The 19,896-nt window shown below is 30.9% G+C and overlaps 1 protein-coding gene across 1 annotated transcript in view; it reads right to left on the reverse strand.

Moving 5' to 3' along the window:
- Positions 1–19,896, reverse strand: part of LOC114331342 (hydrocephalus-inducing protein-like) — a 691,883-nt gene that overhangs the window by 167,822 nt on the left and 504,165 nt on the right. The window contains exons 56-57 of the mRNA XM_050647266.1: positions 16,615–16,867; positions 12,258–12,463 (exon numbers count right to left, since the gene is read on the reverse strand). Of these exons, the coding sequence (XP_050503223.1) occupies positions 12,258–12,463; positions 16,615–16,867 (459 nt within the window). The remainder of the gene's footprint in view (positions 1–12,257; positions 12,464–16,614; positions 16,868–19,896) is intronic.

Here is a 19,896-nt window from a genome sequence, read left to right on the forward strand (position 1 = left end):
GAAAAAGAGGATGCTGCAGCAGACTTCCGAAGAAGTAGTGGATCCTCGGTGAGACTGGCTGTTTCCATAGACACGAACAGTATAGAGTCGAACTTGATTTTTATGCATTTGAATGTTCAGGGTGGTTTAGCTGGAAAATGTTTTGATTTGGATATGATTTTACAACAAAAAAATGTAAGTATCTTTTGTGTCACCGAGCACTAGCTTGAATCCATTATCATTTGTATTACTCCAATTCCAAATTTTGAACTAATTTCACATTTTTCTCGAACTAACAAAGAAAGAGGTGGTGTTGCATTATTCGTAAGAAAGGATGTTGTACAGAATTTTGTCATATAATCAATAAATGTAAATACATGGTGTATAGAGGGTGTGTTTGAAATCTGTTGTGGAAGAATAAAAAACCCAAATACAAGGGCATTTATATATATTCTCTCTATCTACCGACCTCCTGAAACTAGCAACTTCAAACAGTTCATTAAACAACTTGAGATGTTGATGTTCAATTTCTATAAGAATGGTAATCAGTTTCTTATATGTGGAGATGTTAACGTGAACTTTCTAATTAAAAACAATCACAGAAAAGATCTAATAAATTTATTAGCTGAATTTAACATTAAACACTTTACTAATGTTCCCACCAGGATAACAAACACATCTTCAACATGTATTGACAATTTTTTTAGTAGTTTGGACTTAAATAACATAGAAGTAGTTGACTCATTCCTCTCTGATCGTACATATCAAATAGGCTCTTTCATTGTCCCATTAATGCATAACTGTAATCATTCCTTTCAAACCCGCAATTTTATGGAATCTAATATGGATGTTTTCCGAAATGTATTATCTAGGGAAACCTGGGATGAAACTTATTCGGCTATCACTTTCAATGATAAAATATCAGCATTTTATGGAACGTTTATATATCATTACAACACAGTTTTTCCTAAAATACAAAAACCAGTCAAATTGTATAGAAAAAATAAGTTTCCTAGGCACATCAAAGAAATGCATAATATGCTGTGCGAAATGAACATATTACGCAAAAGGTTAAATAGTCCGTTTTACACAGAACGATATAATACTTTTAAAAAGCAATATCAACAAATCAGAGAACAGTTTTTAAAACAAAGAAATAATGCACGTATTGAAAATAGCAATAACATGATAAAAGAGAGTTGGAAAATCATCAATAATAATCAAAATAGAAATAAACCCACATTAGCAAATATAATTAAAATAAATGACAATGAAAATATAAAAACTAAAGATAAAGCCAACATGATAAATAACTATTTCATCAATAAAAATAATAATAACTCAACTCCAAATTATCTCATGAAAATTGATCAGTTTTCCAAGACTTTCTTTCTTTCTCCAACCACACCTGAAGAAGTAATGTCACTTATAAGTAAGACCACATCTAAACATGCTGAAGGTTTAGATGAAATCAATGGTAAGGTTATAAGATATGTTGCCAGTCACATATGTGAACCCTTGTCACATTTAATCAACGAATCTTTTATGACAGGACAATTTCCCAATATAAAGGAATCCAAGGGATTTCCAATTTTTAAAAATAAAGGTTCTGCAAGTAATATTGAGAATTACCGTTTGATTTGTATATCCAGTCAGATTGCAAAGTTGTTTGAACTGGCATTCTGTGAAAGACTAACAAGCTATCTAGAAGCATTTCATTTACTGCCAGATGTCCAAAATGGATTCAGGAAAGGAAAATCTATTGTAAGTGCTGTTGATGACTGTCTTAACTGTATCTATGAAGCTCTAAATGAAAAACAGAACACATTGGGTCTTTTTTATGATCTCAGTTGTGCTTTCGACATGGTGGATCACAGGCTGCTTCTGATGAAGATGGAAGGCATGGGAGTTCGAGGTATACCACATGACTTGGTAAGATCATATTTGTCAAATCGTTTGCAAACAATAATATTGGATGGTACACTATCAGACCCAATGAAGTCTTCTGTAGGGGTACCACAAGGCTCAGTTCTTGGTCCTCTCTTCTTTATTGTTTTTATCAACGATATCAACCAATATTGCACCACTCCTAATCAAATTATTGAATATGCAGATGATACAAGCTTCATTATATTACATCAGCAATTTGATCAGCTTGTTAGCAAGGGTAATACAGCATCTCAGGAATTTAGTAAGTATTGCAAAGACAATGGCCTTAAATTAAATATAACAAAAACCAGTTTCATGAGATTTTTACCAAAGAATATAGCCCCTGACTATGATCCTTATCTATATATTGATCACAAGTCCATTCAAAATGCTGAGGTAATACAATTTTTAGGACTGATGCTAGATCCAAAGCTAAGTTGGGAAGATCAAATAGATAAAGTAACCTCAACACTAAGTAGTCGTTGTTATGTAATTAGAAACATAAGGGATACTGTATCCTTCCATATATTAAAACTAATGTACTATGGCTTGATGCAGTCAGTCCTTCAGTACTGCTTAATATTTTGGGGCTCATCTACATATATGAATAGAGCTTTTATATCTCAAAAAAAAATACTACGAACTATGTTTAAAGTATCACCAACTACATCATGTAAGCCACTATTTATAAAAGCTAACATCTTGACTCTTCCAAGCCTATATATTTTACAACTAATAATGTATATTATAAAAAAACATGAGCAAACATTCCTTAGGAACGTGGATCTACATCCATATAATACACGCCTAAAAGGTAACATACACCAGCCTTTTTCCCGTCTGGGAGTTGCACAGCATGCTCCTACATACATTGGGATTAAATGTTTTAATAAGTTCAGTGACATGTCGGTGACACATAAGATGCATCTTGACACTATTAAATCGTTTGAACGGAATCTAAAAACGTTTCTAGTTAGCCATACCTTTTACAGTATTGAGGAATTTTTAAATTTTTAATGTGTTTTCTTGTAATGTAATTTTCTTAATGTAAATTTTAATGTATTAAATTTTTAATGTGTTTATTAAATTTTTAATGTGTTTACATTTGTATAACATATAATACTTCTTTGACTAGTCAGATAAATTTATGTAATGTGTATACGTTGTATGAATTTCTAGACGAATAAATTCTATCTATCTATCTATCTATCTATCTATCTATCTATCTATCTATCTATCTATCTATCTATCTATCTATCTATCTATCTATCTATCTATCTATCTATCTATCTATCTATCTATCTATCTATCTATCTATCTATCTATCTATCTATCTATCTATCTATCTATCTATCTATCTATCTATCTATCTATCTATCTATCTATCTATCTATCTATCTATCTATCTATCTATCTATCTATCTATCTATCTATCTATCTATCTATCTATCTATCTATCTATCTATCTATCTATCTATCTATCTATCTATCTATCTATCTATCTATCTATCTATCTATCTATCTATCTATCTATCTATCTATCTATCTATCTATCTATCTATCTATCTATCTATCTATCTATCTATCTATCTATCTATCTATCTATCTATCTATCTATCTATCTATCTATCTATCTATCTATCTATCTATCTATCTATCTATCTATCTATCTATCTATCTATCTATCTATCTATCTATCTATCTATCTATCTATCTATCTATCTATCTATCTATCTATCTATCTATCTATCTATCTATCTATCTATCTATCTATCTATCTATCTATCTATCTATCTATCTATCTATCTATCTATCTATCTATCTATCTATCTATCTATCTATCTATCTATCTATCTATCTATCTATCTATCTATCTATCTATCTATCTATCTATCTATCTATCTATCTATCTATCTATCTATCTATCTATCTATCTATCTATCTATCTATCTATCTATCTATCTATCTATCTATCTATCTATCTATCTATCTATCTATCTATCTATCTATCTATCTATCTATCTATCTATCTATCTATCTATCTATCTATCTATCTATCTATCTATCTATCTATCTATCTATCTATCTATCTATCTATCTATCTATCTATCTATCTATCTATCTATCTATCTATCTATCTATCTATCTATCTATCTATCTATCTATCTATCTATCTATCTATCTATCTATCTATCTATCTATCTATCTATCTATCTATCTATCTATCTATCTATCTATCTATCTATCTATCTATCTATCTATCTATCTATCTATCTATCTATCTATCTATCTATCTATCTATCTATCTATCTATCTATCTATCTATCTATCTATCTATCTATCTATCTATCTATCTATCTATCTATCTATCTATCTATCTATCTATCTATCTATCTATCTATCTATCTATCTATCTATCTATCTATCTATCTATCTATCTATCTATCTATCTATCTATCTATCTATCTATCTATCTATCTATCTATCTATCTATCTATCTATCTATCTATCTATCTATCTATCTATCTATCTATCTATCTATCTATCTATCTATCTATCTATCTATCTATCTATCTATCTATCTATCTATCTATCTATCTATCTATCTATCTATCTATCTATCTATCTATCTATCTATCTATCTATCTATCTATCTATCTATCTATCTATCTATCTATCTATCTATCTATCTATCTATCTATCTATCTATCTATCTATCTATCTATCTATCTATCTATCTATCTATCTATCTATCTATCTATCTATCTATCTATCTATCTATCTATCTATCTATCTATCTATCTATCTATCTATCTATCTATCTATCAGTAACGGGAAGGCAGGAGAGTTCTCTTTGATGGCGAATTAGGTAAACTGCAAATTCAAGCTTATTGTGAGTTATTTGAGGATTTTAGCAATAATTTTTATTATAATACATTTTTTACAAAATCCATAAGGAAAAGAAATTTATTTTCTCTTGTAGTTGGCTGTATACCATCAATCACAAAAATTGGAAAAATTCTTTGTAAAAGGTATAAAATTTTATTAAAATCCCTTTAAAGGGCTACATCACAACAAAACGTTTTCGGTTTTATAAAAATCATCATCAGTGTTAGATCTAAAAATAAGTATAACAGATTTAATTAATGTAAAGTTGATACTACTTAAAGGTAAAGTTGATATTTAAATTTTGACTAAGGTTAGAGCAAGTTGGTTATACTTACAGATTGGATGCTAGCTGAGCCACTAAAGAAAAATATTCGGGTAAAAACCCTTTAAATATAACATGGATGCATTAAAGGTGCATACTTAAATAAAATGCCTTATGATGGATACATGGCAACAGGATAATGCCCTTTAGCCCAGTAAATGAACGGGAAATTCGGCGATACCGTGTAATTTTCAGGGGCAACTCCGAATTGCATGAAAATTTGGATTTAGGTTCTACTTACCCTCCACTTCAAAGTTGAAATTGTGCCGTTGGTTGCTTTTACTTGGGGGGTGACAGTCACCCCTTCTCAGGGGTAAAAAAATATACGTTCAAGATAAGACCGGAAATGGATAAATTGACTGATTATAAGTAACTTTTGTTCTATAAAATTTTTACGTAAGTCAATACTTTTCGAGTTATTTGCCATTGAAAATGTTGATTTTTCGACAAAAAAACTACGTTTTCAGACGGTTTTTCGCAAATAACTCAAAAAGTAAATATTCTACCGAAAAAAATATTCTTATCAAAAGTGTAGCTTATAAAAAACCCAAAAAAATGGTGTATCAGTAAAGTCTATCAATGAAATAAAAACAAAGTTGTAGCTCATGAAAAATACGTTCTTATTCGTCTAATTCCAAATCGAATATTTCAAGGTGGAATCACCGAAAAATTAAGTACTTTTCGGGAAAAACACATTTAAACTTTTTTAATGTGTTTATAAAAAGCTTTGTTTTAATTGTTAACAGAAGTTTTAGCATTAAAAATAAGCGAGTTACGCTCATAATAAAGTTGGTCCTCTTTTTTTTTTGTAAAAAATCATGAAAATCTCGCTGTGTTTAGCACCCAAAATGAAATTAATCGCTACCGCTTTACAAATAATTGACTTACCTATGTATTTTTTATATGATCTGTCAGTGTCACCGGTTTAAAGTGTTTATTTTTGAAAGGGTTATAATTGAGAAAGCTTGAATGAGTCACTAATCACGAGTGTATGCAAAATTTGAACAGACATATCTTAACCAATTTTTGTCTTACGGAGAAACAAAATGAAACTAGCATATTTATAATAGCAAATCCTACATTTTTTTTACTCTTTAAGATTTTTCTTATCACTAAAACTTTTTAAGTTATTTTGAAAAAATGAAATTTTTCAAAAATTTTTAGAAAATTATTTTTTACTATAAAACCAAATGTTTTCAAAAATGAGCAAATTAAACTTACAGATCATATAAACAATACACATACAGTTAAAATAGATGGTAAAGCCAAACGATAAATTTTATTTAGGGTGCTAAATAGAGGGAGGTTTTCACGATTTTTTTTACCAAAAAAAGGGGCTAACTTTTTTTTTTCAATGTAACTCGTTTATTTTTGAGCTGTAAACTTTTGTAAAAAACAGGAAATAAGCTTTTTTTCGATACTTTAAAAATGTTAATAGGGTTTTCCCGAAAAACGCTTCTTTCTTCGGTTATTTCGCGTTGAATTATTCGATTTGGAATTAGACGAATAAGAACGTATTTATCATGAGCTACAACTTTGCTTCTACTCAATTTATAGACTTTACTGTTACACCATTTTTTTCGTTTTTTAATAGGCTACACTTTTGCTACACATTTTTTTCCGATAAAATATTTACTTTTTGAGTTATTTGGGAAAAACGGTCCAAAACGTAGTTTTTTGTCGAAAAAATCAACATTTTAAATCGCGAATAACTCGAAAAGTATTGACTTACGTAAAAAACTTTATAGGGCAAAATGTGCTTAAAATAAGTCAATTGATCCATTTCCGGCCTTATTTTAAACACGCGTTTTTCACCCCCCGAGAAGGAGTAAATGTCACCCCCGAAGTAAAAGCAACCAACGGCACAAATTCAACTTTGAAGTGGAGGGTAAGTAGAACCTAAATCCAAATTTTCATGCAATTCGGAGTTGCCCCTGGAAATTACACTCCAAAACGGTAATTTATTGGGCTACTTAGGTAATGTATTGAATTTCCCCACACGTGGGATGCAAATTGAGTTGTTTACATTCCAATGAGTTAATGGCAATTTAGTTGCCATTTTTGCATTTAGTCGGCATAGTTGCATTTAGTTGCCATTAAGTCATTGTAATGTAAACAACTCAATTTGCATCCCACGTGTTGGAAAATTCAATACATTACCTAAGGGCATTATTCTGTTGCCATGTATCCATCATAAGGCATTTTATTCAAGTATGCACCTTTAATGTATCCATGTTATATTTAAAGGGTTTTTACCCGAGTATTTTTCTTTGGTGGCTCAGCTAGCATCCAATCTGTAAGTATAACCAACTTGCTCTAACCTTAGTCAAAATTTAAATATCAACTTTACATTCATTAAATCGGTTATACTTATTTTTAGATCCAACACTGATGATGATTTTTTTATAAAATCGAAAACGTTTTGTTGTGATGAAGCCCTTTAAAGGGACTTTAATATAATTTTATACCTTTTACAAAGAATTTTTCCAACATTTTTTACAGTTTACCCTTGAAAATCACAATCTTTTTAAAATCGTGACGTAGAGAACAGAAGTTGAAATAAAAGTAGATGATTTTTTTCGTTTCACCTCAAGTTCTACCATTGCTCTATGCGTGTATTAAAGTATTCACCTCTCATCAGGAGCACTTGTGGTAGCTTGAACTCAAATTAAATGCTCTCAATTAATAGCCACTATAGTAACCGTAACATATCCGAGTACGCTACCGGCGACCTCTATCCATATCTACGTATTGGATTATGTTACAAGAATGGACAAGCTACGTTAATCTTTGTATAGAGTGTATAGATTAAATAAAAGAGCGTGACACTTGGGGAATGCTGACAGAAGTGAAAACTGTTTAGGCCTAGATCCCGCGTACCAAAGAATAGTTGATTAATAGCAAGCTGAAAATTTTTTAATAGCTTAAGGGTGTCTAGTCGGACAAACTTTGATATATGGGAACACTGGAACAGGGGAATTTTAATTGTGGAACAGGTTAAAAATTTGGAACGTCAGACTAAGAAAACGTTAGATGTATTTTGTCGGACAGAACTTCCAATTGATTTGATACCCAGTCATTAAACTCTCATGCAAAAATCAGACTTCTATTACTAACCAACATGAATCCTGTCATTTGACATGTTCTTCGTGTTCCACTCATTAAAATGCCCAGTTGCTGATAAACACCAGTCTGATTTTTGCATGAGACTTTAATGAAAGGGCAACAAATGAATTGGAAGTTCTGTCTGACAAAATACATCTCACGTTTTGGTAGTCTGACGTTCCAAATTTTTAACCTGTTCCATTATTATATCTTCCCCTGTTCCAGTGTTCCCGTACATCAAATTTTGTCCGACTAGACACCGTTAAGCTATTAACAAATTTTCAGCTTGCTATTAATCAACTTTTTTTTCTTATGCGGGATCCAGACCTATTTTATAAGGTACTATTACTATATTATGTAGGTTAATGAATTTTATGTCTGCTATATTTTTCGGAAAAACTGAATAAATCAACCCCTATAGGGTTAGAACCACACCATAGCCAGTCACAAAACGTGTGTCACACTATATTTTGTGCAAAAATTGAACATGTCAACCTCTATAATAGTAGGATTGAGATCACCCCGAACCCAGTCAATAATAGTAAATTCTGAATCTATATTTACTTCACAATAAAAATGTGTCTCACCATATTTTTTAGAAAACTGAACACATCAACCACTCGAAGCCATTCAAAAATTGAAAATTTGGAATCTATATTTAGTCTTAGCATACAAACATGTATCGCGTTACATTTAAAAAACTGAACAAATCTACCCCAAAAGGTTAAAACCACCGCGAACCCAACCAATAATATAAAATTCGGAATCTACACTTTGTTTTACAATAAGAACTAAATAATGTGTGGCACTATATTTTCTGAAAAAATTGAACAGATCACCACTATATGTTTGAAACCACCCCGAAGCCAGCCGATCTTAGAAAATTTGGAATCTATATTTAGTTTTACCATAAAAATATATCTTGTACTTTATTTTTGGAAAAACTGAACAAATCAACTCCTACAGGGTTGATACCACCCCTAGACCAGTCATGAATAGAAAATTCGGAATCTATGTTAGCTATATGAAACATGTGCCGCTTTATATGTTTTGAAAAAATTAAACAAATCACGCCTATAGGGCTGCTATCGTCATCCCAAGCCAAATCAATAATTTAAAATTCGGAATATGCATTTAGTTTACTAAAATTCGGAATATGCATTTAGTTTACAGAATACAAAGTTAAAATAAGTGCATATATATAGGGTGAGGCAGATAAAGGGCCTATTAGAAATATCTCGAGAACTAAAGACAATTGAATTATGAAAATTGGAATAAGGGGGTCTTGAAGACTGATCTATTTAATGAAAATATTTTCATCTATTTGGTACTTCCGGTTATACCGGAAGTTGCTTATAACTTCGTTTTTTAAATGGGACACCCTGTATATTTTTACATTTTTGGATTCTCCTCGATTTCTTCTTTCTTAAAATATAAGGTTTTGTAATATTATACAGGGTAGGTTAAAAGATAATTACGTTTTCTTATTAATTTCGTAGCAATATTCCCACCCTGTAGGATTGTAGTAGTTTGACATAATAAACTCTATTTATGTTCAAATGATTTTTAATATAGTCTACTATTGTTAACAATTATTAGTGTAGCTAAATTTTTAATTTTAGTATACAGGGTGAGTCGAAACTCGGAATGAGTATTTTCTGAGTTTTCTTAAATGGAACACCCTATATTTTAGTATTGTAATGAAATGATATCTCATAGTACTTTTTACTTCTTAAGCATTCCCTATACCTAACTGCTTTAGTTTGTGCTTAATTGTTAATCGCACCAACAATCTTAACTTCGATGGTATTTTGATACCTCAACCACTATTGGCAATTTTTAGTATCAGTATAGATTAATATGTATTTATTTCCAAAAAATTATTTGTGACTGAATATTTTCACGGCTAACCTAATACAATTTCACCTATTTTGTGTTGCAATTAATGTTTGGCTTTAATCACCAATAACTCACAAATTAAAGAAGTTAGGTATAGGGAATTCTTAAGAAATTAAAAAATACCATAAAATAACATTTCATTACAATACTAAAATATAGGGTTTTCCATTTAAGAAAACTCAGAAAATACTCATTCCGAGTTTCGACCAACCCTGTATACTAAAATGAAAAGTTTAACTATACCAATAACTCTTAACAATAGTAGACTATATTAAAAATCATTTGAACATTAATAGAGTTTATTATACCAATCTACTACAATCCTACAGGGTGTTAATATTGCTACGAAATTAATAAGAAAACGTAATTACCTTTTAACCTACCCTGTATAATATTACAAAACCTTATATTTTGAGAAAGAAGAGATCGAGAAGAATCAAAAAATGTAAAAATATACAGGGTGTCCCATTTAAAAAAACGAAGTTACAATCAACTTCCGGTATAACCGGAAGTAGCAAAGAGAAGAAAATATTTTCATTAAATAGTTCATACCTCAAAACCCCTGTATTCCAATTTTCAAGATTCTCTTAGCTTTAGTTCTCGAGATATTTCTAAAAGGCCCTTTATCTGCCTCACCCTGTATATATCTATATTACGGTATACCGAAAGATTACTACACGCGTCTATATTTTTCAAATGACGCCAAATACGATTTTAGTCTAGTCCAAAACTCCATACTGAACGATAATGTTTTATACAATATGTCCCTGTAAGTTGGAACCATATTATGAAAAACTTTTTTATTATTAATTTCACGAAAAAAAGTTATTCTTCATAAAAAAAGCTCTGCATGGTCCAAAAGTCCAAAACAAACAAGATTAAACCATCAGATATCAAATTTTATGAATATTATACGAGATATGTCAAAAAGTATGAATGTCGCTCAAGAGTAAAGTAGCGTTATTAAAGTTTTTTTTCTCTGATTCTGGCTTTGGTTTAGAACTAGAACCTTTAGCCACGTAATTGTATAACTTATCACTAAGTCAGGGGAGTAATGTATAGTGTGTGTGTGTTGAGTAAGTGTCTTGTTACTTTGCAAAGTCGACGTCATTGTCTTTGCAAAGAGACGCTAATTTTTTCCGAACGTCTGCGGTCCCTGTTATTAAAGTTATTTTTCACAATATTGAAAATTGCTAACATGAAAAGTTTTTTGGAATTAAGAACTATATTCTAATATGCAATTATATCCTTCTAACTGAAAAAAAATTTTTGAAAAATTATGGATATCTAACCAACATTATTTTCAGTTATTTGAATTCTGATAACATTTTTATGATTAATTTTACGAAAAAAAGTGATTCTTAATAAAAAGTTCTGCATGGTCTAAATCCTAAAAGACAAACCATCTTATATCGAATTTTATCAATTTTATACGAGGTACGTAAAATATGAATTTCGCTCAAAAGTAAAATACGTTTATTTTTCAAAATATCGAAAATTGTTATTATAAAAAGTTATATTAGAATTAAAAACTATATTTCAATATGTAATTATATCCTTCTAATTGAAATATTCTGAACTATAAAGGTACTTTACTTTTGATCTAAATTAATATTTTTTGACGTACCTCGTATAAAATTGATAATATAAGAGGGTTGTATTATAGGTTTTAGACCATACAGAACTTTTTATTAAGAATCACTTTTTACCGTAAAATTAATAATAAAACAGTTATCAGAATTGAAAAACTGAAAATACTATTGGTTATTCATAATTTTTCAAAAATTTTTTTTTTATTAAAATCCTATAATTGCAAATTAGAATATAGTTCTTAATTCCAAATAACTTTTTAAAATAGCCATTTTCAATATTTTGAAAAATAAAGCTACTTTGCTCTTGAGCGAAATTCATACTTTTTGACATACCTCGTATAATATTCATAAAATTTGAGATCTGATCGTTGAATCACAGGTTTTAGACCATGCAGAGCTTTTTATGAAGTTTTCGTAAAATTAATAATAAAAAAGTTTTTCATATGGTTCCAACTTACAGGGACATACTGTATATTCACTTCAAAAATTAAAAATAAAACTTCTCGACTTGTTCTGCAAGATGCAAAAATAAGAAATCTTACTGCATTTCTAGGTCGGTATTAGGAATTATTGATCCACTTGTAGGAAAAACTTTAAGTTTCTGAAGACAATCTTGGGACACTAAACTATTTTTGATAATTTTAAACCATAATTCATCTTCCTCATCGTTTCTTAAATATACCTTATCGTCACATGGAACTGACAACAATGTGGGCTTCAGACAAAGATGGGCAGTGTTAAAGTAGACCTAAAAATATATTATATCACAAACTATAAATATAAAAGAGATCCATACAGAAATTTGAGAAAATAATAATACTCTGGGCTAATTAGCAAAATACAATGAAAAGTCATTTACCAGCAATTTTAGTGCTGGAATCGAATCTTATGATTCTATGTATTAATAATATAGGTGTGCAAAGTCCGCAGATAGTGTGCTACTTTTTTATAAACAAAATAGCGCCCGAAAATCGTGTCTTTTCAATTTTTGCTCTATAACTCCAAACATTTTAACTTTACACCAAAACACCCAAATAAAATTTCACCGTAATTAAATTCTGCATAGAAACGTGTTTTTCCCGATATACTTGGACGAAAATTTTTCCCCAAAAATGCGGGTTTTTCCAACAAAATCTTTAATTTTCAACTAAAATTTTAGATAAGTAATTGTTTATCAATAATTAAATAATTTGGTAATATGAAAGCTCCTTTCGTATAGACTATAATTCCAGAAGCCGATGGAAATTGAATGAATAGTTTAGCAACAATTGAATTGTTAATTAAAAATTTACGGTCGCTATAATAACCACAATAAGTATGATACATAAGAATAATTATGATTTTTGTATAAAAAGACACTGTACCTATCTAATGTACTTTACAATACATAATTGAAACTGGACTATCTAAGTGGCCTCAGGAATATTTTTAAATTATAAGCAATTTTTTTTGCTTATAAACAAATAGGGAAATATTAAATTAAATCATGAAAACAGTATTGGAAAAAAGCGACAGGACGCTTCTTTTAAAAGAAAAAACGTTTAATTGTAATGAGTGGTTCCTGCGATAAAACCGGTCAAAGTTGACCCGCATTTACGGCAAAGATATAAAAAATAGGATCATAATTTTCGAACCATAACCTTTTTATTTCGGTCCTCGTTCTCCACACCAATTTTCATATCTTTAAAATAATCATAACATATATTATTATAATAAAAACTATCGATATTACGAGTGAAAATTGCCAAAAATATGAAAATTCCAATCAAAACTTAGGTTGGAGAAAATGTAATCTCAAAGTTCAAAATCGGTATACGTTAAAAAAAATGCATTTTCGCGGCTTCCCATGGAGCAATTTTCTTCATTCTTTTTTTGTTCCCAAGTAACTCGAGTAGAGCCATCTAACTAACGCATTATTAAATGTCAAACTTGCTTTTGATTTATTATAATAAATTAATTTATTTATAAGAAAAAAAAATTACATATTTTCCAGCTGTAGACTTTTATCAGATAAATTTACTACACGTTTATCTTTTAACGTTAAAAATACAAATATTCTCATTTGAAAGCTGTGTAATTATTTAAACAATCTTTATTTAAACAAATTAAAATTTTTTGTTATAATAAATAAATTAATTTATTATAACAAAACAAAAGCAACCTTGACATTTAATAATGCGTTAGTTAGATGGCTCTAATCGAGTTACTTGGGAACAAAAAAGAATGAAGAAAATTTCTTATACCGATTTTGTATACTCGTATACCGATTTTGAACTTTGAGATTACATTTTCTCCAACTTAATTTTTGATTGGAATTTTGCTATTTTTGGAAATTTTCACTCGTAGTATCGACAGTTTTTATTATAATAATGTATGTTTTCAGTATTTCAAAGATATGAAAATTGGTGTGAAGAAAGAGGATCGAAATAAAACGGTGATGGTTTGAAAATTATGATCCTATTGTTTATATATTTGCCGTAAATGCCGGTCAACTTTGACCGGTTGTATCTCAGGAACCACTCATCACAATTAAACGTTCTTTCTTTCAAAAAAGCGTCCTTCCGCTTTTTTCCAATACTGTTTTCATGATTTAATTTAATTTAATATTTTCCGAGATATTCTATTTGTTAATAAGCCAAAAAATTGTTTATAATTTTAAAATATTCCTGAGGCCGCTTAAATAGTCCAATTTAAGTTCTGTACAAATTAAGTACATTAGATAGGTACAGTGTCTTTTTATACAAAAATCATAGTTATTCTTATGTTCCGTAATTATTGTGGTTATTATAGAGACTGTAAATTTTTAATTAACAATTCAATTGTTGCTAAACTGTTCATTCAATTTGCATTGCCTTTTGGAGTTACAATCTATACAAAAAGAGCTTTTATATTATCACGTTATTTAATTATTGATAAACAACTACTTATCTAAAATTTTAGTTGAAAATTAAAGATTTTGTTGGAAAACCCCGCATTTTCCGGGGAAAATTTTCGTCAAATAAATCGGGAAAAACACGTCTCTATGCAGAATTTAAATACGGTGAATTTTTATTTGGGCGTTTTTGGTGTAAAGTTAAAATCTTTGGAGTTATAGAGCAAAAATTGAAATAAACACGATTCTCGGGCGCCATTTTGTTTATAAAAAAAGTAGCACACTATCTGCGGACTTTGCATACCTATATTATTAATATATACAATCATAAGATTCGATTCCAGCAATAAAATTGCTGAAATAACTTTTACCAAAAATGGCCTATTCTCCGATAACTGCCCAGACTATAAATGAGAGGTGTATCATGACAAGAAGGGAAAACATAAGTACCTATATAAAAAGCGTAATATAAATCTAAATCACATTTAGTGAAGTTCTGGTAGAATAAAGTGAGAGCATGATGGTATATAAAGATAAAAAGAGCACTTAGGAATGTAAGCAATATAGAGGGATAGACTTAATGTCGCACACCATGAAAATTTAAGAGCGAAGGTAAGAAGTTGGACATTAATAGGAGAAAACGTGCTTGGCTTTCCGCTACAGCGCTGTCTTGCTTGTTTTGAGAGAGTTAATAGAGAAATACGGCGAGAAGACAAGAGAGATACAATTGGTATTTATAGATCTCGAGAAGGCGTACGAAACAATTTCTAGACAAGCGCTTTGTAGAAGTGAGATAGAAATGGGTTCTTGAGAAGTACAGTAGCGTTACACCAAAACGTGAGCGTACACCAATGTAAGAACTTATGTCAAATTGACCGGAAGGTTTCCAGTGACGGTTAGTTTGCGTCAAGGTTCTTTGATGAGTACTTGTTTAATCTCGTTATGACAGAGAAGGCAATATAGAGATCCTTGATTAATGATTTTTGCATTTGATATGGTGTTAGTGGAAGAGAGCAAAGTACTATATCGTCGGCAAAACGCAGATGATTGAACATTTCTCCATCTATTTTATTCCTCTATTTTCCCACTTTAGCATTTTAAGCGCGTATTCGAGGACCGTCATAAATAATTTAGGCGAGAGAGTGTCACCCTGTCTCACACCTCGCTTGATGTGGATTTACGAAGTCTACGAAGATAAGTACCAGTGATCTGTTATATCGATTTTTCTATTAAGGTTTTTACTGTGTATAGGTGATCGTTTGTTCCGAATTTTGAGCGGAAGACAGCTTGTTCTCGGGGCTGGTAGAAATCCAACTTTTTTTTTGTCGTAATTATTCGGGTAAACATTTTATAGATGTGGTTCAATAAGCTGATTGGTCTATATTTTTCTAGGTGCGCCTTGTCTCCTTTCTTATGTAGTAAAATTGTTACTGTATTGTTCCATGTTTCCGGTATGCAATATGCAACAATCTGTTAGAGAAAGGTTAAACAAAATTTTTATTTGGTTGAGAAGGGTACGTCCGCCCATTTTTATAACTTCTATTACGACTCCATATTTTCCTGGCTCTTTGTTGTTTTTCATCTTTTTCATTGTGTCCTGGATTTCGCATAGTGTGATCTCTGGTATGAGCTCTGAACCCTGGTTGATAATTTTGCGTGATGCGGCGCGGCGGCTTCCAAGTTCGTTTAGTCTTCTCTTTGACTTGTGTATAGTTTTTGATGGAAATCTATGTGTAGTAGTTCTTCTCTATTTGATGTGGGGACACCTTCTTTGTTCTTTAGTTTGTGTATTTCGCATTTTCCATAGTTTAGCCGTCTTCTCAGGACTTTCAGACTTGTATTCTGTTTTATAGTTCAGTGGACTACAGAAGAGATAAAACGATATGCCATGTAAAATATAAACAATGCAAAATAAAACGACAAGCAATGTAAAATAAAATGTTAGAAGGAATGGAAGGCGAAGAGAGGAAAAAACTAATTGTAGCAAATTATATCCAATAATTCGTTATCAGGATAAATTTACGTACTTTAGGATTTGTACATTTTCCAACAACCAAAAAATAAGTTTCTGATTCTTTTTCTTGAACATTAAACAAATATTCCTCTTCAAAAGTACCAATTTGTTGAGGAGTAAAACAAAATGAAAGTTGGCACTTTTTATCGTTTTCTATAATTCCACAACTTGTAGGACAATGGAAGTAAGATAATGTGTTTATTTCTCTAATCGGTTCCAATTTATAACTAAGGTTATCTCCACTGGTATTAACAAGTATAAATGATCTAAAAAAATGAAGTCATTGTTTTTATGAAAACCTCAGTTAAGAGCACACAGTAGCGATCAACAGGTAGCAACAAACGCGGTCCAAGATTGCGAAAGTTCTGCGAACTTTCAAAAGTGAGGCAACAGTGCGTCAGTAATTCGACACTGACAGTGAGGTTTATACTATCAAAAATAATAAGTTTTATACACATAAGCACGAAATGTTGCCAAGTCAGTGACGTTCGATTTCTTGTTATAAAAAATCGATTTTTAGTAGTTCCAATGTGATACAAAATCTAGGCACGGGATAAAAAAGTTTATTTGAAGAAAGTGTATTTTTTTGCCTTTCTTGATGGCGGTACAGGCTCCTTTTTTCAATATTTTATTTAGTTATAGTGTAATTTCCACATACTAACATATTTCTGACATTGGGCTCTGTATCGCCATTCTTTATTATATTACGAATATGTGTGCCAAATATCTCGTCAAAATATTCAAAATTAGAGCCGCAATCTTGGGACGCGTTTGTTGCTACCTGTTGATCGCTACTGTTTGCTCTTAATAAAAACGAAATGTATAATTTTAGTGATTTAAGTAAATTATTTATTTTAAAAGGGCAAAACTAACCGATAAGGGCATAAACATAAACGAAGAAAAGCTTAGACACCTGAAGTTTGCAGATGATATTGTGCTAATATCTGATAGGGTCGATGAAGCCAAAGAACTTTGGCTTTCCAGCTCTACCTTTCCTCGCTAGAAGGGAGATTGAAAATAAAAATATATCTAAATCCCACATGACAAATCTTGTAGTCAGGAGGATATATGAAGATACAGTCTTCGGCAAGTTGAACCACAGTTTTAAATCGTCCTACATAATAATATGTTTTAAAGAAAAACCTTTAAACAGTGTGTTTTGCCAGTGTTGACTTACGGAACGGAAACGTTGACTATGACAAGGAGAACAGTGCAAAAGATCCGTGTGAGTCAAAGGGCGATGGAGGAGGCTGTGTTGGACGATTCATTGCGAGACAAGATATCGCCAGCCAAATTGCCGACTACGACGAAGTTCAGGAATTACTGATGCTGTAGAGAGAATAGCAACACTGAAGTGAAACCGGACAAGTCACGTGGTTCTAATGACATATAACAGATGGAGAAAGTGGATACTGGAATGAAGACTAAGGGATGATGCCTACCGAAGCAGAGGCAGGTCGTCCACCAACACGTTGGCCTGATGATCTAAACGTTGCTATAGAAATTTGATGTAAGAGGCAGAAGATCGAAACATATAGTAAATTCTGAGGGAGATCTATACAGTTATGAGCGCACTAATAACCGGCAAAATAACGTAAAAGATGGAAAACATATTAAGTTGTGAGATAAAAAGAGATGAACCTAGTGGAGGTGTTAAATTTAGTGATAGTAACTTATAGATTGACAATATCTTGATTGTTTCCTACCTTTAGACGTCTCGGACGAATTTGAGAAATGCCACTGTCACAGTGACAGTTTTAGTTGGCATACTCCTCTGATACGTCTAAAGGTGGGAAACAATCAATATAATGTCAATTTATATGTTATTATCATTAAATTTAACAACTCTACTGTAGTCCTGTCGCCAGGGGGGGTACAACGGCCTCCTTAATTCAGATGGACTTACCCAAGTTTTTTTTATATATTTTGACCCGCAGAATACGAATTTTTTGGGTAACAGTTGATCCGGATGTCGATAAGATTGTTATAGACAAAGAACTTGAGGAATTACATAACAGCGATTTCTCGCAAAACAAAATATCTTTTTGTATTTTTTGGGTCATTTTAAGCAAAAAATATTCCTACAAGTTTTTTCGTAGAATGCATAGTTTTCGAGATAACCGCGGTTGAACTTTCAAAAAATCGAAAAATTGTAAATTTTAAACCCGAATAACTTTTGATTAAAAAATAAAGTAGCAATTCTGCTTACCGCATTTGAAAGTTTAAGTCAAATTATATCGGTTTTGATTATTTGCATTGCTAAAAATTTATTATTTTATTGTTAAACAAAGCTGTAAACTGTAGTAAACACCTAGTATGTGAGTGATGTTTTCTATGATTTCTCATTTAAAATCGAACGAGTAGGTAGAGTAGCTATAAGTGCAAGCGAGGCAATTTCTACGTAGCATGCGTTAAAACGCATGTATTAGGCACGGGAAACCTATGTGTTTATAGATTAGTTTAACAATAAAAAAATTAATTTTTAGCAATGCAAATAATCAAAACCGATATAATTTGACTTAAACTTTCAAATGCGGTAAGCAGAATTGCTACTTTATTTTTTAATCAAAAGTTATTCGGGTTCAAAAATTGCAATTTTTCGATTTTTTGAAAGTTCAACCGCGGTTATCTCGAAAACTATGCATTCTATGAAAAAACTTGTAGGAATATTTTTTGCTTAAAATGACCCAAAAAATACAAAAATATGTTTTGTTTTGCGAGAAATCACTGTTATGTAATTCCTCAAGTTCTTTGTCTATAACAATCTTATCGACATCCGGATCAACTGTTACCCAAAAAATTCGTATTCTACGGGTCAAAATATATAAAAAAAACTTGGGTAAGTCCATCTGAATTAAGGAGGCCGTTGTACCCCCCCTGGCGACAGGACTACTGGTTTTATTTCTTTTTATCTCACAATTTAATGTGTTTTCCATCTTTTGAGCTATTTTGCCGGTTATTAGCACGCTCATCACTGTATATGCAGCAGTAGACAAGCGAAGATTAATGTTGATCATTCGTAATAAATTGATGACTTTTCTAAAATATAAACTTACGTGCATAGAAATCGGCCCACTTAAAACTTTGGTCATTTTTGATGTCTCATATTTCCTAAACCTGTTGGCCGATTTAAGTAATTTTTTGAACACGTTATAGCCTGATTCTTTAGAAATAACACTGTAATAATATTGTTGCTAAACAGTTAAATTTTCATTGTATACCGGGTGTACCAATCAAACTTTGTTTTCTTCTCAAAGTTCGCATCACCCTGTGAAATATTCTAGCATTTATAAAA

Source organism: Diabrotica virgifera, chromosome 3, assembly GCF_917563875.1.
Source record: "Diabrotica virgifera virgifera chromosome 3, PGI_DIABVI_V3a".
Classification (NCBI taxonomy): domain Eukaryota; kingdom Metazoa; phylum Arthropoda; class Insecta; order Coleoptera; family Chrysomelidae; genus Diabrotica; species Diabrotica virgifera.